This window comes from Rhipicephalus microplus, chromosome 3 (genome assembly GCF_043290135.1).
Source record: "Rhipicephalus microplus isolate Deutch F79 chromosome 3, USDA_Rmic, whole genome shotgun sequence".
Lineage (NCBI taxonomy): Eukaryota > Metazoa > Arthropoda > Arachnida > Ixodida > Ixodidae > Rhipicephalus > Rhipicephalus microplus.
In genome coordinates this window covers 252,067,157-252,093,043 of record NC_134702.1, presented here as the reverse complement: position 1 = coordinate 252,093,043, position 25,887 = coordinate 252,067,157, and the positions used below count along the sequence as shown (strand labels likewise).

Here is a 25,887-nt window from a genome sequence, read left to right as displayed (position 1 = left end):
CAGACAGACAGATAGATAGATAGATAGATAGATAGATAGATAGATAGATAGATAGATAGATAGATAGATAGATAGATAGATAGATAGATAGATAGATAGATAGATAGATAGATAGATAGATAGATAGATAGATAGATAGATAGATAGATAGATAGATAGATTCAAAGTCTCTGAAGTGCACTAACAAGTGCTTCGCATTTAATACACGTCTGGCAGTGTGGGCGTTATGCAAAAAAGGAGCATTAAGCAAGAAATCAGAGAGGTGGAGAGGATTTGTTCGATGACAGCGATGTAAAAAAAAACCAGCCCTCAGTGACTACCGAAAGGGCAAGAACAGAATAGGGCGCGACAGGTTTTATGATAATTCAAGGGGAAGTTCATTACTGTTCTAAGTGAGGTCAGGTTGCCTTAGAACACGTAGTCAAAAGCGAGATTCTACGAAGAGGACGAACAATGTGCACGCCGTGGGAGAGCTGTGGAAATGATGGAGCTTGCTCTGTATATTGCGGCGATATCCACTCAGGTATACGTGTGAACGCAAGGCTACACGAGGCTTTTTGCTTTAGGGACAAATATGGAAAGCTGATAACGTCGGCGATAGCAACAAGAAAGAAACGGTTAAAGTACTGGTGGGAGATAAGTAGAGATAAATAGAAATAGTGAAACAATGAGATCCCTCTGCCTGAAAAGGCAGGAATAAAACATAAATTAATATTGTTAACATAGCATTGACAAAATCTAGGTAGATAAGACATTAGGCCAGCATAAAAAGAACGCTTTCTTTTCATTTTTCGTGAGCTTGATGTCACCGCCCCGTTATAAAGGGGGGCTCATAGCGTCCATCCATCCAGCGGCCTGATACAGCGGTGGAACTCTACTTACCACTTAACAACGAGACGCACAACGTTTAGCATGCCAGTGTTAAGCGCTCCGACGGAGTTGTCCTGATGACACTCTCTTTTTCACTAAGTCTATCTGACGGAAACATTATGAAGCAGATTGGCGCCAGATAACGAGGTTATGAAACCACATACAAGAATGAACTATTCATGCTGGCGGGAAACTTTAACGTAAACATTATAGATGCACCTCGTTTATACAGCACATGGCAACTGTATATGCTCAGATGCATATCATGCAATCATCTACAAGCAAAGACTATCCGAGGAACGCGCATCAATCTCATCTGCAAACTTTATATTATATATGCTACATTCGATCCAACAACCCCTATCACATAATTTCACTGACCCCAAACCGATTATGAAGGGTCAAGGGAAGCCGCACCTCGCTACCATATACAATGATGAATAAAGCATTAGATTGTGTACGTGTTGACTTGCTATGTATGTTGTCATTAGGTTGTAAAAATTACTGAGTAATCATGGTTTACCAGATTTAGCTCCGGAACTTAACCCACTCATTGTCGTTCACTTCGCAGATATGATGGAATTTTTTCTAGACACGACAGGTTATCTGTATTCAGAGAAGGTATAGATGAAAAACACTATGTAACAGAAAACAGCAATGGAAATATATCTTATGAGCCGTGAAAACTTGGGAGAGTTGGTAGGAAATAACCCAATACACAAACAGCGCAACTTAAAAGCAGCTACAGCCCTGCCGCGGTGGTCTAGTGGCTAAGGTACTCGGCTGCTGACCCAGAGGTCGCAGGGATCGAATCCCGGTTGCGGTGGCTGCATTTGCGATAGAGGAGGAAATGTAGGCCCGTGTGCTCAGATTTGGGTGCACGTTAAAGAACCCCAAGTGGTCGAAATTTCCGGAGCCCTCCACTAAGGCGTCTCTCATAATCATATGGTAGATTTGGGACGTTAAACCTCACATATCAATCAATCAAATAAAAGTAGCTACGTGTAACTACTTTTAGGTTGCGTTATTCGTATATTCGGATATATATCAATCCTGCGACTGCCGAAACGAAAAGCAGCGCATTGATGCACCTAATATGAATTGAACATGGCAAATAGATGGTACATGTAAGTTTTAAGGTAATATTTCAAAATAAAAAGCGCGTATATTTAAACATTTCGTGGACTCATGAAAAATGCCATTGGTTAGCACGCACATGACAGTTTTTCAGGAGCTTGCTCCTGTTGCTAGGAGGGGGGGGGAGGGACTTGTTTTTCGTCGTTGCGCCGGTGTGTATGCTGGTGCTCATCGCTCCCGCTAAAGGCACAGCATGGGCTCTTTGTTTAAAGAGTGCTCACTAGACGGCACGCCACCGCTCAGGTGACGCGTTCAGTTTGGACTTTCACGGTGGATGGATGCAATTTTTTAGCACTCCTATCGACTGCGCAGATAAGTATTTTGCATATTCCGAGCTTGCTTTTAAAACTAATAAGGCAGCACTTTAGAACTTTATAGCACTTATTACATTGTGCGCCTTTTTCGGGGGTCAGTCACCGGGTATTTATTTGTTTGAGTGTGTGTGGTTATTGCATTTTTATTTCTCCTACCAACCTATAGAGAAAGTGCACGTACACCGAATACAGAAACTTTTGAAAAAGAGCTTAGACTTTTTGGGGGAGAGGGTTCGTCGTACGCCATGTTTTGTAATTATCGAGTGGGATAATTCATAAGGACAATGGGTGCCAAAAAGACATAAATAAAAATGTAAGATGTTCAGCATGCGGGGTGGGCTTGAAAATGAACGCATGTGCAGACGCGAATGCAGAAAAAGCTAACGCCAAAGGTAGACAAGGTGTGATCGAGGAAAAATGGGGAAAAAGATGGTTGCCCAGACAGAACTGCTGGTGAGAATCACCGATCTGGAGAGGGCGTTGGCACTCTCCAGATCGGTGAAAAAAGGAGGACTATGGGATTTGGCACTCTCCAGATTGGTGAAAAGAGAAGGACTATGGGATAGAGGCTCAGGTCCGCCGAGGAAGCAGTAGTGAAGGTGAAACAGGAGCGGCCGATAGAGAGAACGGTAGGGCAACGGCAACCAAAACGGTGGACAAGAAGGAGCAAGCAAGGTCGGAAAAAAACAGGTTCGGTCGGTTTAATGGTCGCAAGACCCAGCTTCAGCGAAGTAGTGGTGGAGTTGGGAGGGGACAAAGCAGCCGGCATCACAGATTCAAGTAACCCCCAGGTGCTGGACGCTCCAGCTGAAAAGTCACAGCACGTGGTAACCGCCGGGGATTCCAATTTGAATTAATGTGCAGAAGCATTCAAAGAGAGGGTAAGAGGTGACAAGGGGGTTGCAGTAGGAAAGTTGCCAGGACGCAAGCTAGAAGCAGTCATGAAGCAAGCGAGCGCCAAACTCAAAAATACAGCTGAAGAACGAAACCTCATGATAATAGTAAGTGGGTTAAACAATGTAATGAATGAAGATAAGGTAGGACTAGTGACCACTCTTGGGGTCGATTACATGCACGCCATTTCTTCCCACGTACAAGTTACCTCCGGGGAGGTACAAATACCTCCCCGGAGGTACCGTTGCGGGACGGCAACCTGCAAAAAGGGGTTTTCAACGCAAACCAAAAGATATAGCGGATGAGTCGAGAGAAATGCTTTGAGGTGGTGGAAATAAACAGGAAGGTGCATACGTGAAGTGGTTTTTAACGAGGCAGAATTCACTTCGTTGGGAAGCCAGCTCATGAGGTGAATTGGCGACTTGCAGGACGCGCAGTAGCTTTTTCGGGGGAGCACGCGGGCCCATCCGGATCAAGGATAGCTACTTACAAGAAAAACGACCAGGGGTCTCTTTGACAGGTGTATAGATAGATACGATGCCACAGTGGTACCAATATCTAAGACACGTAGAGTTCGGGGAAGAAATCGGCGTAGCCAAGAAGGCAGAGCCAATTCAGACGTAAGGTATTTCAGCATGTATGAAGGCAGGAATAGGCTGAAGTGGGAAGAGACAGAAGAACAGCTCAGGGAGAAGAGGCTGGTGGTATATGGAATTGTAGAAACACATCTAAAGGACACGGAACAACCACCAAACAATCCGGACTACGCATGGGAACATTGCAATGCAATAGAAGGCCGCAGAAGGAAGGGGGTATTGGGGCATTCATTCGTAAAATTGCAGACTGGCAAAGGGTCAAGCAGGAGTGCAAAGAACATTTCATGGCTAAAAGGGAAAGGGGCAAGGCAAATGACGCTCTTGTGTTTCGTATAAAAAACTGCATAGAAAATGACATTGACGAACTAGGAGGCGAGTGCGATGTAAATATATTATGAGATATGAATGCGCACACAGAAGAAATGAATGGATATGGTGACCCAACAGGCAGAATGCTGATGGGTATGTATGAAAGGTATGATTTAATCATTTGCAAAAGCGCTGAGAAACACATAGGGTAGATAACATGGGAGGTGGGAAGGCTGCAGTCGACGATAGATTGCGCAATGATGACACATAGGATATATGACCGGCTAAGGGTGATGAACATAGATGAATATAGGTCCAGACGCTTAGCTAGTGATCAAAAGCGTATCAAGCTGAGTTTTGAAAGAGAAACAAAATTGGAAGGGTGGCATTACGGGCAACCACATGGTAATATTTATTCAGAAAGACAAACAGGCATAGAAACTAAATATATTAAGAAAATAATCACAGAGGATACTAAAACAGGAAACGTACACAAATCTAACTCGATTGTTTGAGTTAGAGCTTCCTAAGGTACAAGTCAAATCAAACGGGAAAAGCAGACGCAAACCCAAGAGCTGGTGGGGTGAGGAAGCTTAGAAAACCATAGTAAGATGTCAGGAAGCCTCCGGGGGAACAAATGTATGGTGAACAGAGGGGTGACCCGGAAGGTAATGTTAAATGAAAATGGGATAACTCTTTCAGCTGCAGAAGAGAAGCGTCCTATTTGATCAGTGAAAAGATTAGAAGAAAGGGGGCTCAATGGATGGCAGAAGTCGACAAAGAGAATAGAAAGGCAGCTGCAAAGTTTTGGAAACATCTCAATTCTCTTAGTAATAAGACAAGCATAAAATAGATGTTTATAACTACAGTTCAACGTAGTCAGTCTAGTAGGGAATGAGGCAATGGAATATATAAAAACAATGATGACTAAAATTTAAACTCAAAGAAAGCGCTGCATGCACCGTACCTAATTAGGATGGAAAAATTAGTTCAGTGGCTCCACTGGGACAACGAGAGTGGAAAAGGGCAGAGCAAATGGTTCCTAATAGCACATCGACAGACCCTGACGGCATCTCAATTATGATAATAAAAAAACTAGGACCAAACTCTGACCAAACAATAATAGAGGTAGCGAGCAAAGCAATAATGAATGGTGAAGCTCCCAATAGGTGCAAATTAGGCAGGATGACCATGATCTACAAAGGAAAGGGGGACAATGTCGATATGAACGACTACCGTCCTATAACTGTGACATCAGTAGTTTACAAGCTGGTGATGCAGATAGTAAAGGAAAGACTACAGACATGGGTGGAGAATAAGGGGGTGTTGAGAGAACCGAAAGCCACACAAGAGTGTTCGGAATGAAGTTAGTGTGTGAGTGGTTATGGTCACGCCGAGATTTTCGTCTTCATTGGTGGATAGTTGTGAACAACTGGGCAAACTTACGGCATTCCTCGGCGCGGCGGGCAGCTTCAGAGATGAGCATAGACTCGGAGGAATCGGGATGGTGGGGCAGAATGGCATTTATTGTGGTGGAAGGGTCTCGGGCATATGCGAGGAAAAAATGGTGAAACGGCTGTCGTTACCTGCGGAGCAGTGTTATATGAGCTCGCCACAAAAGGCAGAATCAGGTCCCAATCGGAGTGGTTTGAGGAAACATACTTAGATACCATGTCGCCTAGGGTCTTTCCGTCAAGCCATTGGTTTGCGGATGGTAAGCGGTGGTAGTCCGGTGAATAATACCGCATTCGGCAAGGAGTGCGCTGACGACTTCAGAGAGGAACACAGGTCCTCTGTGGCTGGGAAGTTCACGTGGTGCGCTGTGACGGAGAACGAAGTTTTGCTTGGAAAAAGATCATTTGTCACGTGCTGTGGCAGCAGGCAAGCGGCTGTTTCTGCGTATCGCATCAAGTAGTCGACCACGACAATGATCCAATGGTTTCCGGAAACCGTGGATGGCCCAAACAGATCAATTCCGACGCGGTCGAAAGGCTTGGCTGGGCAAAGAATTGGCTGAATCGGACCAGAGAAGTGATGATGGAGAGCAATGCGTCATTGGCACTGCGGGCACGACTGAATGTACTCGCGCACAAAGGTGCACATGCCTCTCCAACAAAACCGGGAGGAAAGCTGAGCGTACGTTTTGAAGACGCCCGTGTGTGCGCAGTGAGGGTCCGCGTGAAAAACTGAACGTATTGCAGCACGAAGATGGTGAAGTATAACCAGTAACCACTTTCGGCCGTCAGACTTGCAACTCCTGCGATAAAGGTGGTCATCGCGGATCCCAAAGTGAGCCGCTTGACAGCGCAATGTTCCAGAAGATGGAGAAGTCAACGGGTCTGAAAGGAATCGCAGAAGAGTGCTGATTCAGTCATCCGTACGTTGCTCAGACGCCATGTCGCAGTTTCCCAACAACGCAACCGTTTCGTCCACGGCAGATAGACATGCAGAGCTTTCGGATGAGACTGGTGAACGCGATAGGACGTCGACATCAGTGTGACGTCGGCCAGATCTGTAGACAACACGCATGTCGAACTGTTGCAACCGCAAAGCCCAATGAGCTAAATGTCTGGATGGGTCTTTCAATGTGGATAAACAACAAAGTACATGGTCATCGGTGACTACGTCCAACGGGTGACCATATAGGTACATTCTAAACTTATCTAGAGACCAAATCATTGCCAGGCATTCATTCTCTGTCACAGACTAGTTCTTCTTTGCTTTGGTGAGGGTACGGTTTGCGTATGTGTACTCCTGGAGCACCTACTTGCGCTGCGCGAGCATGGCACCAAGTCCAACACCACTAGCACTGGTGTGTACCTCTGTTGGAGAAGTCGGGTCGAAGTGACGCAAGATTGGCGGTGAGGTTAACAGGCGGTGCAACTTTTCGAAGGTATCATCACAGGCAGGTGACGAAGCGTAACTTTTCGAGTCACTCCGTAATAGTTTAGTCAAGGGGGCAGTGATCATTGCGAAATTTCAAATAAAGCGGCGGAAACACGAGCAGAGGCCAAGAAAGCTGCGCAGTTCCTTCGGACGCAGGCTTAGGGTACTCTGCAATTGACCGAAGCTTCGTGACGTCAGGAAGAATACCGTCTTTAGAGACAACATGGCCGAGGATGATGAGCTGACTTGCACTGAAGGCGCATTTCTTCAGGCTGAGCTGAAGGCCAGCGGCAGTTAGGTAATGCAGTGCTTCACCTAGCCTGCAGTGATGAATTGGAAAACCTGATGAAAATATAACCACGGCATCCAAGCAGAACAGGCATGTTTTCTTCTTCAGACCACGCAAAATATTGTCCATCATCTGCTCGAATATTGTGGGCGCGTTGCGAAGACCAAACTACATGATACAGAATTCGTAAAGGCCATCAGGTATGACAACGACCGTCTTAGGCTGATCTTCAAGTGCCAGAGGGACTTGCTAGTAGCCACTTCGCAAGTAAATAAAAGAGAAGAACTCCGCACCATGGAGGCAGTCATGGGCATGGTCGATTCTCGGTAAGGGTGAAACGTTCTTTCAAGTTATTTTGTTAAGACGACGGTAGTCAATAAGGAAGGGAATTGAGGTGTCCTTCTTAACGAGAACGACTGCAGATGCCCGGGGGCTATTCAAAGGCTGGATGACACCACGCTTGAGCATGTCAGCTACTTGGTCATCGGTAACCTGACGCTCGGCTGCGGACACTCCGTAGGGTCTTTGATGCAGTGGCGCATTGGTAACCGTGTTGATGCGGTAACACTGAGCTGACGTGCAACCGAGAGGAGTATGCTGGCAGTCAAAAAAAGAACATAATTTGTCCAGGAGTCGTAGAATCTCAGCACGTTGGGAAAGGGTTAACGTGTCGGCGACGGAGCTGCTCAGTACTCCAGGCTTAGTAGTCTGCGGCGAAGAGGCACAGGTCCCTCCTGCGACATCGTGTTCGGAGGATGGACCAGTTGGCATGTCGATAATTGCAGAACACGCCCGACGCGCTCACCCGAAGCAGTGTTACGGGACATGAGAACAAGTTCGAGATGAGCAGTTTCCTAACGCCATCATGAAGTTTCAAAAGGGCATAAGGTAGCGCCGAACACTTGCGACGAACGAAAAAGGCAGATGGCGTGAAAAGGGCACTCGACTCGTAGAGCGGATTGCAAGGCAGGGGCAAAATAGTGCGGAGGTACGGTAACGTCTTCAGCAACAAATAGTTTGTCAATGGTTTCGAGAGCGTCATATAAGGGAGCGTGGTCAAGCACTTCAAATGCCACCTTAGCGCGTAAGCAGTCAATGACGGACTTATGAGTGTAGAGAAAGTCCCAACCCGAAATGAGGTCATGGGAGCAGGAATGCAACACTGGCGATTCGACGACATAGATGAGGCATCAATCACAATGCGAGCAGGGCAGGCAGCTGCTGGCGTGATGTGCTCTGCGCTGGCTGTACGAAGCGCTATACTTGCGATAACGTCATATATTTTTAGCAAGTGGCAGAGTCTGACACTGATCACTGAAATTGCGGCACCAGTGTCGACAAGACCGAGTGAAGCGACGCCATCTACATATACGTCAAGAAATTTGGTTGTGAAGAGAGAGGCCTTGGTCTTTTCGCGAGTGATGCAATTCCTGCCTCTGGAACTGTGTCAATCAGTTTTTCCGCCCCGGCGATGAAGCACGATCACGCATCGGCGATCGCGAGCGGCGTCGAGGCGATGGCGAGCGGTGGTTAATAGGAGGGCGGTGGTCGGCGTACGATGACATCTGTTAGGGTTGCTGAAAGCCTGCGTAAAACGAAGGGCGTGGTGGCACATAAGTGGCAGGTTCGAAGTTCGGGTGTAGCTCTGGTGATAAACAGAGACGTGCCAACGGCAGTATCATCCTATGTAGCCAGGTAGGTCACAGGCAAAGCATTTGGCCGATTGTCGAGTGTACGCCATTGTCCACTACGCTGGACGGACCTTGGCTGAGCGAACCGAGGAGTGGGTCGCAGCGGAACGGCTGATGGTACTGATGTAAAAGTCTTAAGAAGGTGGCCGAGTGGCAGCTTCAGAATAACTTAGAAGTTCATTCACCTCGGCAGAGGCAACAGGGGTCGGCAACGGCGAAGTGTCGTGGGCAGATGGCAGAGTCGCGCAAGCTTGCTCCTGAATGACCTGTTAAATGTTTGCTGGCAGAGGCGACGGTGGTTGGCCGGCTGTTGATAGCAGCGATAGCTGACGAGAGACCTCAGCACGAACAAACTCCTTTATCTGTTATAGCAGCGATTCAAGGTCAGAGGTGGTAGTCAGGCTTGAGAGGGCCTCATGCGGGACGTTAGGGCGTTGCGTGAGAAGACACTGTCATGAGAGCTCGTTGAAGCTCTCACACAGCTCGATGAGCTCAGAGACAGTGGCAGGGTTCTTCGAGAGCAGCATTTTACAGGCGTTGTCGGAAATTCCTTTCATGATGTGTGGTACGTTGTCAGTGTCTGCCATCATCGGAACGACGCGCCTGAAGAGGTCGAGGATGTTCTCGATGTAGCTGGTGTATGTCTCAGCAGTTTGTTAGAACCGGTTTTGTAGGCGTTGTTCTGCGCGACGTTTGCGCTCCCCAGGGCGCCTAAAAACAGCTGCGATTCAGGTTTTCAATGTCGATCAAGTGGGGATATCCGCCTCGTGTTTTCTGTACTGCAGCTAGGTGATATTCAATAAAGAGAACATCACGGTACCAAGCGTCATCATACCGTCTCATTTGTTGGTAGCGCTGGCTCGTTCATAGGATTCCAGCCAATCCTCAACGTCTTTTTTGTCGGTGCCGCTAAAGATGTCGGGTTCTCGCAAGAGCTGGGCACCCGGACCGCCCCTGCGTGGTGAAGCTGGTGGGGCTGTGAAGACAGCGTCATCGGGCATGAGGTACGGCAGCTTTCGGCTGCGCAGTTCCACGGCCGGAGAAAAGCGCATCCCTCTCCACCAAAATATAATGTAAATGCAAGGTCAAAAGCGGTAGCAGCGTCGGAACAGAAGCAGCAAGAGCTGGCCGGGTATACGGGCAGCGTCGCAGCAGTGACCAGGCAGCCTTAGCTCGCGCCTCGCGCCAACGTGTCGATGTCGCTGCAGTAGTTGGCATTTCTCTTCATTACAGTGCATACTTTCTTGGTTATTCAAAAACTGTTCTGGTTATTCTTGAGATCTTCTTTGTTTTTGTTCATTGCAAAGGCAAAAAACCTTTAGATATGCCAACAAAAAATTGTGTTTTAACAAGAAAAATTAAGTTAGGAGGGTTCGCGCAAGGCATACTTGAAATCTTCAATTATAAAAAATGCCATAAAATATTACCTACTTTATAACGCTCACATGTGCCAAAAATGATGTGCTTTATATTGCAGACTAAATTTTCAAGCGATTATTGCTTTTGAAACAAAGTTTTCCGTCGCTTCGCCTCATACCTTAATGTGCAACAAGTGCGAGAATCAACACGAAGTGAAAACCATGCGCATAATTTATAATAGTATTATCTGTGGCTGTGTGACTAGTAAATTACATGCCGTTTAGCAATCGTTCCCAAAGGACACGACGTAGCCAAGGAAAGTTGATTTGAAAAAGCAAAAAGCTTACAGTAGTCACGCTGTGTACACGTAAGGCCGCTGCAACGTGTCACTCTTTATTCGCACTGTGAACAAAACCCTTCTTTTAAGATCACATGGGGGAAAACCTCTTTCATGTAATCTAAGAATGGTTGGCGCCTGTGACACGCATCATCTAGTAATTAAAAGGGACTCGCGCTGAATCAGACGGGCAATAAGGCCACATGCGCCACGCGCACACTCACACGAAGTGTGGTGTGGGCCAAAATTTGGCGGTTGCGCAAGGCGATATGGCGTTGACCAATTCAATGGATGACAATTCTCTGGGTTTCTCTCGTGCGCAACGCCACGATGAGCGCAAGCTTCAACGCCGCCGCCAGTGAGAGCGTTGGTGACTGCTGCTTCACTTCGCACATGGTTTCCTTTAGTGGCAGATGGTGTAATTTCTTTTTTTGAAAACTAAAATTCGCAAACGATTTCACGAGTTCAGTTATGCTGCAATATAGAACCCCATTCTACTTCAAATTCAACTGCATGCAACATTTTTTGTCACTTGCGAATTGCCTTTTGCAAATCTTTCAAGATTATGTTCGTTAGGCTCACGTCCCTTTTTGACGACACATCTAGGATGTGCCAAATGAGTCGTGAAGAAACGGACATGAGTTTCTTTATTTACTTTGATGTGTCCACTTCTGAGCGCACTCTTGTGCATATTTCTGCGCATTCTTTTTCAAATAACATATCTTCTGTATCTTGAAACACTATGCCTTTAGTGTTGTTTTACCATTGTCTACTTGCAATATTGCAGCTATTGTGAATTGGCATGACCGTTTATTTGGTTATACTGTACCTTTGAAGCTGCCCTCCATTTGTATTTGTATAAACATGCACAATCATTATTGCAGCTGTTATCGCGACATGTAGTAAACACTCATGTAATAAGTAGGACCAGTAGCTAGGCTCACAGACATTTCAGTGAATGAACAATTAGTGATTGGTTGATAATTGCGCTGTCATGCGATCAGTTACATTTACCTCATTTTCTTTCAGTTGTGTAGAGAATTGTATTACATACAGATAATGCATAGGTACAAGGCACCAGACGTAAAAATATCTACCAGGTTTTTACGAGTAAATTTCACATGCCTGCATGGAGCAAGGGCGGAGACACTGCTCAGTTCTTAGCTGCAGTATGGAGGGGGGGGGGTGCCTTAACATCGTCGAGGAACAGGTGGTCTGTCGCGCAGTAACTGAGCAGGGCAAGAAAGTAAATGCACGTTCTTTTGAAGCAAAGTCAGTATGTATCAAGCTAGCATACTCTCCTGTCATCGCATCCATTCCGTTGAGCACTTGATTTAAACACGGTGAAAAAGAAACCAGTGTTTTGTTTTCGTTCAAAGAACCGGTGACACGTACGTCAATTTTAAAGTGTAACTAATTAATTTATTTCTACGTGAAATAAGTGTTCTAGGTTTTAAATGCAATCGTGAGGAATAGAGCATATGCTGTATTTACCTCGTTTCAAGTACACGACCGAGTATGAGGGAGATATATTGCTGCAGTTTTCATTATTCTCCAAATTGTCCAACAAAATGCATGCGGTAACGCAACGTTGCTTCTGAATGCGAACCACTTTTTTGCGCACTGCAGACATTTTGAGCGTCTGTCTACGTATTGATCTCATTAATTAACTATTCACATCTAGATGCTCTCGTGATCGCCGATTCTAACTTGGGGACAACCAAAATTGGAATGGGAGGAAAGGAAGGTTTCACAGATACGACTCACTCGTTACGACATCAATAATGCCACATTCTCGTAGCATACGTCTCAAGCCCTTACTGCCTGGAAGAGTTAACTGACAGGCTATGACGGGGTGTGAGGGCGCTGTCCATTGACTGGGTAATTGTCCTAGCACCTGTTTGCACCGCGTCGCGAGGAGTTGCAACCCCGCTCGTCCTCCCTGTTTTTCGACAGCCGTCACCTTCTATCGTGCCGTCATCATGCGATGCCATTTTGTTCTTCCAGATTACTTTCAGGTTTAAAAGTCTTCTCAGTCTCTTCCTCATCAACCATGTAGAGTTCTTCGTAGCTCTCTCTAAATATAGCTCTGCCGTTTCCGGAAACCACTTTCCCGCGAAGCCTTCCATTTGTTAAATCTTGCCGAATTTCAATAAATATCTACTTTTATGCGACAATATCTATGAAGAATCATTACTGATAACCGTCCGATTCTCGTTACATTTATATGAATAGCGCAGAAATATATGAGTCAAGGAGGACAAATAAAAACGCTCGTAAATTTCTATAAATAAAATACAGATTAACATACAGATTAATCTAACAGGTTGGATTTATTCGCAATAACAATTCAATGCAATGTTGAAATGCCGTGCGAGTGAAAGAAAGAGGAGGATCTCGTGCTACGCCGCACGAGATCCTCCGCCATTTTGTATTGCATTATTGGACCTTATTCTAGCATTTTGCTATGGGTCCAAACAGTTTTTTGATCTATCATTTTGGAATTGAAAATAAAGTGAAAGTGAAAGCGAAAAAAAGGCAGAGATCAAGTGGCCGTGGTCATAAAAAATTACCCTATCTTCCTAGCCTCTTCTGGAGCAGACGGTATTGCGCCAAACGCTTGTTTCGAAATGTCGAGAGGCTATTGAATCCCTTCTTTTTTGTTGCATAAAAGCTGCATTTTGCCTTTTAAACACCTCCTTTATCGCTGTAAGGCTATAGACTCGCCACACAGCTATAGACTATATATCGCGATTGATGATATCATTCATGTGCACAGGGTACTTACGATGTCGTTTAGTAAAATACTGAACGTTCGGCAATTACGACTCTTGTGTGGCCGTTTTACATGGGAACGCGGGTTAAAAGCATACCTTAGCTACATTACAAGCATACATAAGCAAAAGTCATGATCTTAGCACGGACCTCGGTCCGTGTTCAGATCCACACAAGTCGACTGGCAGCACCTCTAGTGCGTGTTTTCTGAAAACTTGGTTGATACAAAACCCAAGAAATAAATTATGACAGTCAATGCATGCATTCTCTGTAGAGATCCATGCTTTTTCAAGCGCCGTGTTTGATTTAATCATTAGCTTAGCTCACATAAATAACAATGAGTTATTTCTAGTAAACACAACTGCAAATTCGGCCAGATGTTGAGGGTTCATTGTGAGCGTAGCGTAGCACAAGAAACACAGACGCAAAAGTAAACCATACCGGACATGTCATGTGTGGTACTCTTATTTCGGTCTACGCTGCTATTGCTACACTAGTAAAAGATTGTGTATGAAGCAGCACACGACAACAGGCACAAAATAAACGAAAGGGACACTAGAAAAACCTGGAAAGTATACAAGACGATAAAAATCGTACCAAACACGTTGAGTGCGCAGAGCACGATGGTCACGATGACGAATGCGACAAGGCCAACGAGGATGAGCTGGACACAGTGAACTTGCCACTGTAGGTAATCCAGACGAGAATCAGTCTGGTACTCCGAATACACCGGACCACGGCCATAATTTCGTGTCGGGTCATACCTGCAATGATTAATACCGTTCCTGTAATCATAGCAGGGCTGCACAAAGATACTTTGAAGTGGCATCGCGACACTATGCAAGATACTAAGGCAACAAGTACTGGAGGTACAGATACAAGATACTACCGCAATAATTGTACTTCATAGGATACTTGCCAATGGTATCTCAAGATACTACAACTTATTCACGAACTTGTTGTATAGACCCACATATTCCTGAAGAGAATGCTTACACACAAAAATATCTGCCTAAAAGATGCTCAAACGCGTTTTATTTCAATAAAATGTCTGCTAGTGTCTAAAAACTTTTGTGCTTCATGTTCATAGTAAATTAGTTTACTTCCAAAAAACCTAAACGATTTGCTTTAGCCGCTTGTAAGGGCAACTTTACACACTGCCACACTCTCAGACGACGAACTAGTGACTTCGACGTACTATTAGACCGCCATAATGTCACCACTCTCGTCGACACACGAATTTTTGACTCACGACTATTTTGCCATCAGTGGGTCATTCGCCACATAGTTGAAGAATGTGAATACACCTTGCGAAGGCCCCAAAATTTGGACTGCTGGTGGTCATATAACAACGCCAACTGGAATCTCCACAGCGAGAGTCACTATATATCAATAACCAGACTTATTTTACGAGCATTGTTCTCCTACAACAATGCTCCAGAGATGTGATGCGTAGCGTGGACTTCCCAAGTCAACATGACGTTGTCATCGACCTGAGGTGTGAGTCAATAACACGAACTTCAGAAAACTTGCTGCCGTCTCCTACAATTCCAAGAAACCACTCATTGATTGTGATGAAAGAACAAATCAGCATTCCGCCTTGCTCAAGCTTCATTATTTCCATCAGAACTGAAACACGGACGTACCCTGGAGGCCTCATCGAGGGCAACCAGATACTGTTATTCGGCCGTCAGATTCGCTTTCCGAGAGGCATCGCCGAGCTGAGCAAGGGGGAAGCAATTTTAATGGTGAAAAACTTCACCCATTATTACAGGCACCTCAACATTGGTGCGACTGTCGCCTGCCAAAAAGTTCGTTGACGCCAGCAAGTCTTTCGCCTTCTCCATTGCCTCCGAACGGGCTTCGACGAATCTAGCTTAAGAGCTACGTTTCGACGTCAACTCTCGAGCCTTCTGAAGCACAAACAGGACCAGGTCAACATTATGCTCCTGCACTTCAAGGGCTGCTTCTTATCCTCGTCAAGAATGCAAAAAACCCCAATGGCGAAATATTTAGTAAAGGCGATAGTCTTTCTTGGGTTATTTCAAGCCGAAAATTTCGGTCCGTCTGTCTTTTGTTCGACGTCTCTGTCTGTCAATCAAAACGATGCCTTCCTTGACCACTTTCTTAACGCCCACCAATTTCGATCTGCGTACTGTGTTCATAGTTGTGCGGATTGCTGATTGAAACCAAATGTTTCGCATGTCTGAGGCACAATATGATCACGCCAATATTATGTGATGGGTTGTTTTATACTCGGGAAGGCATACGTAACTAATTTCAAGGCCCGTGTCGTTTATTAGACAGTGCTGACAGTTCCACGCTGTACACGAGAAGGCGGGTGTTTCCTACGCTTCGCTAAGACGATACGGTGCTGCTACTTACCCATGGCCTAGCACTCTACACATTAAGACCTCCGTGATGGCACGCCCACGCTGCACACTTGCTGTATTGTAGGTTATTCTTTCGTTTTTTAAAATTACTGTCAGATGACGCTCATGTCTGACGCAGTGGGTCCAGAATCTCAATAACTAATTTTCTCGCACAAAGCACCAATTTGTTTTGATATTTAGTCTCTACAGATGGAATACTATTGTATTTAAGCGACATTTTCAGTGAAACATGTAGACAGGGGACACTTCTTCATTTAAATATTTCTGCATACTGTTAACCGACAAGTGTGAATCGTTACAGGAAGGGAATACATAAAAGTGACAACTGCTATATAAAATCACTCAAATAATGCCAACTGTCAGCAGTAATAAAAAGAAAATTCATCACTAAATGTTGACAAAAACAAGAGAAAATGAAAATCACAAACATTGGCATGACATAAAAGGAAAACAACAACCCACCATCCAACTATATTTAACTAACGTCAAGCAAATGTTCAAAACCGTCACACTGTACTATGAAAAAATCCATAAACAGGGTTTGTGTCGAGCCGACTTCCTCAAGGGTAAAACAGAACCGATTTATTTACCGCTAGAGGGTCTATGCCCCGCAAGTTTTCCTTCATCTTACAAAAAAGGGCTGGAGTAACATTCGATACTCGAGTGTGTGAGGGCGGGGGAGGGATTGCTGTGACGATGGTATGAGTGAAGACGCAGCTAGTGCTCCGTAAATAAAAAAAAGGAAACAGAGGGGAGGTACAACGCACTCGTGTCACGGAAATCCAGTTGTTAAACTGGTTGTCAGAGGTTAAGAATGAAAGGTTTGCAGTTTATAGATGCAGGGCTTTTAAGTGGCACTTGTTTGCTTTGTGTGTGGGCCATACCGAATTAATTCAAGAAGCCCTTTGCAAATATATATGGCTGACTGATTTATGTGGTTGGTTGAACGTCCCAAAACCAACATATGATTTAAGAGACGTGAGAGAGACGGCTCCGGAAATTTCACCTGGGGTTCTTTAGCGTGCACCCAAATCTGAGCACACAGGCCCACAGCAATTCCACCTCCTCCGAAAATGTACCCGCCACAGACGGGATTTGATCCTGCGACCTGCCGGTCAGCGGCCGAGTACCATAGCCACTAGACCACCACGGTGGGGCAACGTTCATACGAACTGACCGGAGTTTATTAAATGCGAAGCATTTCTTAGCGAACTTCGGCGACATTGAACCTATGTATTTATCTGTCTATCTAGCCGCCTACGACTTTAACTTTCCTGGCTGTTTCAATAATGGTATCGATACTGAAATTGGTAAGACATACAGGACTGTATGACAAACATAATTCAGTAGTCATAACATTAAAATTATGACATTCATATCATGGTTTTCATTATTTACATTTTATGGTCTTTCTGCTCTTGCGGTGTTTTTGTTCACAACAAACGTTGCAAAACTAGTATGCTGCGACATGGGTGCATGGCGAACGCAAGCGACAAACCCTACTATGGAATTCATGATATGCGTGCCAAGTAACAACGTGACTACATGACACCCCCCGGATGCGCTTGTGGCCGTTTCGAAAGCTTCACGTATACCAAATTTGGTATTATGGGGCGTGAATGAATAACAACAGTAAATGACCCGTCCAAACATGATAATCTAGACATGTATGTCATGTAAAATGTGACTACATGCTACGCTCATTGTACGCTCACGGTCATTTCCCTAGCTTTACATATACCAGTCTTTGTGTTACTTGACGTCAATGAAAGAAGAAGGTATATGACTGGTGCAAACATAATAATCATGACGTTCATGCCATTTAAGAACATGACTACATGCCACACTCATGATGCGCTTGCAGCCGTTTCGCTAGCTTCACATTTACTAAATTTGGTATTACGGGATGTGAGTGCATGATGAAGGTATGTGACTGGTGCGAAACATGATAATTATGAGATGCGTGCGATGCAACAACATGGCCACATGCCATGCTCATGATGCGCTCCCGGCCATTTCGCTAGCTTCACGTATACGAAATTTCGTATTACGTGAAGAGAATGCACGACGAAGGCAAAAGACATGTGCAAGCTTGATAATTATAACAAGTATCTCATTTATAACATGAGTACGTTCTACTGTCATAGTGTGCTCGCGGTCGTTTTGCTAGCTAGACATATACTGATTTTGGTGTTACGTTACGTCGTTGGATGAAGAAGGTATATGATTGGTGCAAAAATGATACTCATGACATGTGTTTATGTAAGAAAATCACAAGATACCGCGCTTGTGGTGCGCTCGCAGCCGTTTCGCTAGCTTCACACATACTTAATTTGGTATTAGCTGACGTGAATAAAAAACGAAAGTAAAATTGTTAGAAATCATCCAATAGAACTGCAGGGGCTTTCGGCGAAAGCGAGACCCTCTTCAGCTAATCATCATCAATTCTTTCTTACTACCAGATATTATTGTAGTTCAAGATGCGAATATTTGCAGGCAACTGCCAGGCTATATTGTTATTTCATCAGACTCAACAGTTGTTCCTCGCGTGATAAGATACGTCGGTAACTCCTTATCGTATACGTGTAGCATGACGTCACTTCGCCTATGGCTCACACCTTCATTGAAATTTTACCCATCCAACCCTGCACGGTCCCCCTTTTTTGTTCTTAACTGCTATCTTTTTTCACGACAGTCCGTTCATTTACTTCTTCGTCTTTTCAAGTACACCGCACAATTGGCAGCAATGAAGCCCCTACTCATCATGGGTTACTTTAATTGCGCTCACGTGGACTGGAGCAATGGGAGCACTAACCGCAAGGGTACAGTCCTATAAAATGAAACGTTGATGCTCCATCTGACCACTTTTGATAATTTCAGCCTGCCTACTAGAATTGATAATAGTGTGACAGCTGATGCTAGTTCAGACCCCAGGCTTGCAGAAATATCACCGACTTGCATTCGGAAAGAACGCAAATCACATTAGGCAGTGACCACCACCTAATTCACATTGCAGGGAATTATCAGCAACCTCAGTGTAAATTTACCGTTAGACGAGTTAAGTGGGACCAGCTCCGCAAATTCAGGCAATCGCGGCCAACACAGGCCCCCTTCGACTTTGGCTCCTGGGTTATGCAGTTACAGGAGGACATTAGCCAGAATACTGAAACGCTAGATACAACCCAGAAAATTTCCGTCATCGACAGCTCGCCCATCTCCTGGAAGCTCATAATAACATTATGCAAACGTGGAAAACTCAAAAGCACAACTGAAAAGTAAAAATCAAACTCGCGCAGCTTGAAGCGCAATAGAACACTACATCAAAGCCCTTTGCAAAGCTAACTGGGCTCAGCTTTCTGTGAAACTCCGCGGAAATTTCTCCACAAACTACGCATGGCATCTGTTGTGCCACATGCTAGACCCCACGAAATGTAAAAACCTTACGTGTCTTAGCATTCGCCGCCTCACTCATAACATCGGCAGGATACTGATGACTTCCTTACACAGGTTAAATGCACCTATACTCCAGCTGATTTGATTGATTAATGTGTGGGGTTTTACGTCCCAAAACCACAGATGATTATGAGAGACGCTGTAGTGGAGGGCTCCGGAAATTTCGACCACCTGGGGTTCTTTAACGTGCACTCAAATCTGAGTACACGGGCCTACAACATTTCCGCCTCCATCGGAAATGCAGCCGCCACAGCCGGGATTCAAGCCCGCGACCTGCGGGTCAGCAGCCGAGTACCTTAGCCACTAGACCACCGCGGCGGGGCTATACTCCACCTGGGCGTCCTACCAAACACCCCGAGTACACTGGCACATCTCAACTACAGCTTGAAGCCCTTATTACAAAATCAGAATTTCGCGCAGCCTTACTAAAATTGCGCGACACAACACCCGTTTAAAATAAAATTCCTGACGCTGCCATCCGAATTCTTGACGATGCTTCCATATCTGATCTAGTGAACTACTTTATAGAGTGTTGAGAAACCGGTATCCTCCCTGCCTCCTGGAAACATGTGAGAATCATTATTATCTGCTCACAAACCCATCACCATCGATAATATTTTGTCCCTTTTCAATAACATCCTCTCTTACAAAAGTCTTAGAACACATAATCCTTACTAGGCTGACAATGTAGTATATGGAAGAAAATCCACTTTTTCTCTACAGTAAGTTAGGATTTTGTGTGCATCTTTCTGCGCAGGGTACCTGATCCAAAAAACTTACGACGTGCTGAATGATACTATAACTTACCTTACTAAAGCAATTCTGGCGGTAGACCCACTAAGGCATTCGATATAATTCGACACGATGCCATCTTAAGGCAACTGCAGGCACTACAATTAGGCCCCAGAATTTACAATTATGTTCGTGCCTTTCTCTCTGGCCGCACGCCTCTTAGCACATTGATAACCTGAGCACGGCCTCTTAAGCGCTCGGAGAGGTCACAACTTTTTAAGGCGTGATCCTCTCCCCCTTCCTCTTTATTATTGCTCTCATTCTCCTAGCCCAAAAAGAAAATCTCATCCCACACCTAAAGCATACATTCTACGCGAATCATATAATGACATCAACTACGTATGCCTCTGACGGGCAGTTTGAAAAAATTCAATTAACAGCCGACACCATTTCAGCTCATGCATCATCTATTGAACTCACTCGAATGCTCCTTCTCTAAATCTGCGCTCTTTCTTATGAGACCAAAATCAGCCGCTAACTCGCCCATCGTAATCACATTACAAGGAACCGCTATCCCCCTCACACCAACACTGTGAATCTTTGGCATTTTCTTGCAGGATTCCTGACGGAATGACCATACGCTCAAAACACTCAAGGCTTCTACGCAATTGGTATTGCAGCTTCTACGCCGTGTATCTTCTATGCCCAAGGGTTTAGACTATGCGGACAACATGAAAGTTGTACATGCTTTCACACTTATCCGCATTCTATACGCCACCCCATATCTTGAGCTGAACCACACAGAAAATGAATGCGTGCATTCCATGATCCGCCTTGCATTTAAGGCAGCCCTGAACCTTCCTCGTAGCACAAGCACAGCGAAGCTTTTGAACTTCGCATGTACAACATCCTTTGTGAGCTAGTTGAGCCACATTTTGAGGCACAGTATTTAGGACTTTTCGCTAGCGCCACTAGCCGCCATTTTATCGTCTCCCTTCACATAAACATACCTGCTAATAAGCCAACCTGCCTGGTCATTCCAAGACACATTCATGCTTCTAATATAGTCAATCCCTTGCCTCGCAATAATCACCCTCAGCATCACATCACTCGCCGCGTAGCTCGCGCAAAAGCCCTTCACAAGAGTTACGTACAAGCTGAGGATGCCATTCGGGTAGACGCCGCTTGTACAGCACACGAAGCTGTGTTACTTGGCTACAACCGTACGCTACCACATCTTCTGCTTCACCACCTACTCTCAGGCTCTACAGGTGAGGAGGCAGAGGAGACCGCCATCCCCTTAGCCCTTGCACAATCCGATGCACAGTACGTCTTCACCGATTCAAAAACTGCTCTGTACAACTATGCCAGGGGCAGCATACACGCCTCTGCCTGGCAGTTGTTGAACACCTCCACACAATATTTACGTGAATGGTAGAGCTCCAGTGTGTACTGGCTCATTCAGGTAACCGCGGAAATGAGGCTGTCCATAAATTGGCCCGAGAGTTGACTTGCCCGGCTCAGTACAGACTCGATTCGGGCTTCCCGAAGGAGCGGCCGCACACTTTCGCAGTGCTCACACAAGTACACCGTTAGAACCGTCGGATATACCCTCCTCCGAGTCCCTCTCTTACACACTCCCAACAAATCTTATGGAGACGTCTCCAGAATTGCACTCTTTCTTCCCTTCAGCTGCTGTCCCACTACTGTGGCACTTTCCCAGTATGTTCCCTCTGCGGCGAACCTCAACCCACCCTTTCCCATATCCTATTCAGCTGCCCTGCTGATTATCAACCAGAAGGACAGCCTGCCATCTTAAGCTGGGAGGACTGGGAAGACCTGCTCTCGTCTGGGGACCGAGCATTGCAGCTTGCTGCAGTGACTAGGGTAGTCGATGTCATTGCGGCGAAAAGCATGATAAAATAGACGTGGTGCGGGATCTTCTGGTGGTGCAGGGAGCCGAGATAGTCCAAACACACTTGCTAATAAAACTTTTTATCTGCCTGTCTATCTGTGTCTCGTCGTCAAGGGTGGATCCATGTTGTGCCCTTTTAGTTTGCTCAGCCATCGTCGCGTTTGAGAGACAACGTCCGTTGTCGGGCAACGTTTCGTTTCTTGACTACACGAACCACCTTCCAGTGCACTTCCAATTTCACTTCGGCTTCGTCTACTTGAGCGCCGTCGTCCGAGTCGTGACGTTGTTTCGAAGACGCCAATTCTATTGTCATCTTTGTGTCATCCCGGTCGCCAAGCAAACCTTCATTTGTTTGTGTTTCGCTCGCAAAAAATACTTGAAAGCTGCGTTTATAGCCCGGTGTAAGATACAAACACTTTAGGTGGGGACACTTCTCGGCTTTCTAATGGGACGTGATAGACCAGATGAAGTAACAGAGAGGCGCGTCCGTTGGACCGCTGCTGGCAGCGCACCTAACGGCAAGCCAGCGCAACTTAAAATTAGAAAAACAACTTCACGCGTCATTGCTATAGCAACTGGTGAGGCAGGTGGCAATGCCGGCGTTTCGAAAACGTCCCGTTATTCACTCGCAAAAAAATGGCTGATCCTACGTACAGTGGAAATCCATGATATGCGAAGTAAAAGTGAGGAAGGTTGAGGGGTCACTCTAAAATCAGTACAAACTCAGGAGGTTGAGGTAAATGATGCCATACATGGCTCACGTGTCATTATTATCATGTTTTATTGTGTCGTTCACCTTCCTCAGCTATTCGCGACACTTGATGTAAATTTAGTATATGTGGAGCTAGCGAAACGTCCGCGAGCACGCTATGATCGTGGTAGGTTGTCATTTTCTTCAATGACACGCTTCTTAGTATTATCATGTTTGCACCAGTCATGTACTTTCGTCATTCATTGACGTCACGTAACACCAAGTTTGGTATACGTGGAGTTAGCAGAAAGGCCGCGATCACATCATGAAGGGCCACACATACTCAAATGTAGCGTTGACGCACGTGCAGGCTGTGCACAGTGACGCTATGTTAGCAAAACGTGAGCACTCTATAGTCTGATGCCAGGTGCGACCGGCGCGACCAGCGTCCGTCGGCGCGGCCTGACGGCAACCAGCGCGAAATGTGACATGCTGCATTTCGCGCCGATGCAATACCCAGACAACACTGCGTCTCTCTCTTTTCGTGACGAAGGGACGCCGCCAAACGCAATGAAACGTGCATGCGTCAAAGCGGCGCAGCGCGGCGCGCACCTGCGAGTATATGGCAAAACCGGCGACTGGCGTGGCAACGCAGGCGTGACGCGACAAAATGAACGCCGCCGAGCACGCTCACCGTGTCACGTCGAAATGTATTGGCTTCTTGATTGTGGTATGTAGTCTTGTTCTCACATGACACACATCTCATGATTATCATGTATGCACCAGTAACATACCTTTGTCATTCATTCACGTCTCGTAATACAAAATTTGGCATATGTGAAGCTAGCGAAACGGCCGCGAGCGCATCATGAGCATGGCATGCAGTCACGTTATCACAAGACACGTTTGTCATGGTTATCATGTTTGAATGTGTCATTTACCTATGTCGTTCGTTCGCGTCACATAATACAAAGTTTGGTACCTGTGAAGCTAGTGAAACGGCCGCGAGCGCATTATGAGCACAGCATGTAATCATGTTGTTACATGAGACGCATCTCATGTTTAATACGTTTGCACCAGTATCATACCTTCGTCATGAATTCACGTACCGTATTACCAAATTTGGTATAATTGACACTAGCGAAATGGCCGCGAGCGCATCATGATCGTGGCATGTAGTCATGTTGTTACATGACACGCATGCCATTATTTTCGTGTTAGGGTTGGTCGCTTGTGTTGGACAAGCAGTCATGTCATACCATAACAGTTTTTCAACATGCCATGTGAACGAAACCACCGCTAGAGGTGCAGGATCGTAAAATGTAAAGCATAACATTCATGTCATACATACCATGATTTTTATGTTATGACTAGTCGATTGTGTTCTTCATACAGTCATGCTATGTCATACCAAGTTTGATATTGATACCATTACATGACATGCATCTCATGATTATCATGTTTGTACCACTCACATACTTTCGTTATCCATTCACGTGTTGTAACACCAAATTTGGTATATGTAACGCTAGCTAAACGGTCACCAGTGCATCATGAGCGTGGCATGTAGTCATGTTGTCACATGACGCGCATGTCGTGATTTTCATGTTAGGGTCTGTCACTTGTGTTTGCCATGCAATCATGCTCTACCATACCAGTTTACAACATGCCATGTGAACGAAATCACCGCAAGAGCTGCAGGATCATGAAATGTATATCATGACATTCGTGACATATAGATAGATAGATAGATAGATAGATAGATAGATAGATAGATAGATAGATAGATAGATAGATAGATAGATAGATAGATAGATAGATAGATAGATAGATAGATAGATAGATAGATAGATAGATAGATAGATAGATAGATAGATAGATAGATAGATAGATAGATAGATAGATAGATAGATAGATAGATAGATAGATAGATAGATAGATAGATAGATAGATAGATAGATAGATAGATAGATAGATAGATAGATAGATAGATACGCTCAAAGTCGCCGAAGTTCGATAGGAAATGCTGCGCAATGAAAACAAAACGGCAGAGCAGCCGGAAAACCATGACTGCGTGCGTCGAAGATGTTTACATTCGCTTTACCCTATGCCGCCGCACTGCCGTCGATACCCTGACAATTTATTCAACCTTGCCTGTTTTCTGAGAACTAGAGTTTGCACTGAATTTTAGTTATTCACGCAAAGTAGTGAAAAGAAAGAGGTCGCATTTTTTCAAACGTGTTTTGGAAGATAAGTCAGCAAAAACAAGACGGGCGAAAGCACCGACAGCAACGGCGGCAGATTCAGCTGGCTGTTCAAAAATGCGAGACACGTTGAGGCATGCCGGCTCGCTGTTGCTGCACCGTCTGATTGCAGAGCTCACGGCGTTCGTAATCGAAACCATGCTCTCAATAAGCGTGTCCTCGTTGCGGCCGTCAAGCTTGGTCATGCTGCACGGGTAGCCTTGCCATTTCAGCCGATAAAAGCCACCGCCAGCGCCATTGCTGCCATGTTGAATCTGCGGCTGGCTGGTTGGGTCACGTGATTTGATCTAGTGCAGCCAAGGCTGTGAAGCGAAAACCGGATTCGGTTTCGCGTAGCGAAAAAATTTGTCTTGGACCGGTTTATGCCCGCCGGCCGCTCAGCATCATTTTCCGGCTGCTTGGGCGGCGAAACGAGCCAGTCGCCGCAGAGTTTCGCCATTTTCGCTCTCTTTGAGGCCAAGTGTGAACGCACCCGAAGTGCCGTTGCTTTCAAAGCAATTTGTTCGGCCGCCCGCAGATGCTCGCCGCTTTACCGCGGCGAGTCATACCGCGACGCAGCGTTGGCACACCAGTGACAGGAATGTGGCGCTGCTGGAAGATTGGGAAAAGCTATGTCACGTGATAGCGACACATGCACTTCCTCGGCCGCGCGGCGAGCAAAACAAGGCGTGTGCCCTTGACAAGTGCACGCACTCGCCTCCTCACTCTTTTGAAAAGCTCGTGTTCCCACTTTTTCTACCCTACCTTCAGTGTAAACAAGCCTTAAGTTTCCTAAAATATTCTTTGTGTTCTTGGTTGCACTGTCAATGGGCACGTTCAGTGAGGAGGGCGTATAGCGGAGCAAGCACAGTCGCCAGGTTAAGCAGTAGTTTAATATAATTCACAACAGCAATGAATGATTTTAACTCACTCACCGAAGAAGACTCCAGTGGCTTTACTGGGGTGGTCTAGTGGCTAAGGTACCAGGCTGCTGACCCGCAGG

The 25,887-nt window shown here is 45.6% G+C and overlaps 1 protein-coding gene across 1 annotated transcript in view; it reads right to left on the bottom strand.

Annotated features, from left to right (window-relative positions):
* Positions 1-24,322, bottom strand: part of LOC119159839 (endothelin-converting enzyme 2-like) — a 78,248-nt gene extending 53,926 nt beyond the window's left edge. Inside the window, exon 1 of the mRNA XM_075890898.1 lies at positions 14,055-24,322. Coding sequence (XP_075747013.1) covers positions 14,055-14,286 — 232 coding nt within the window. The 5' untranslated portion in view covers positions 14,287-24,322. The remainder of the gene's footprint in view (positions 1-14,054) is intronic.
* Positions 24,323-25,887: the final 1,565 nt, after the last annotated feature.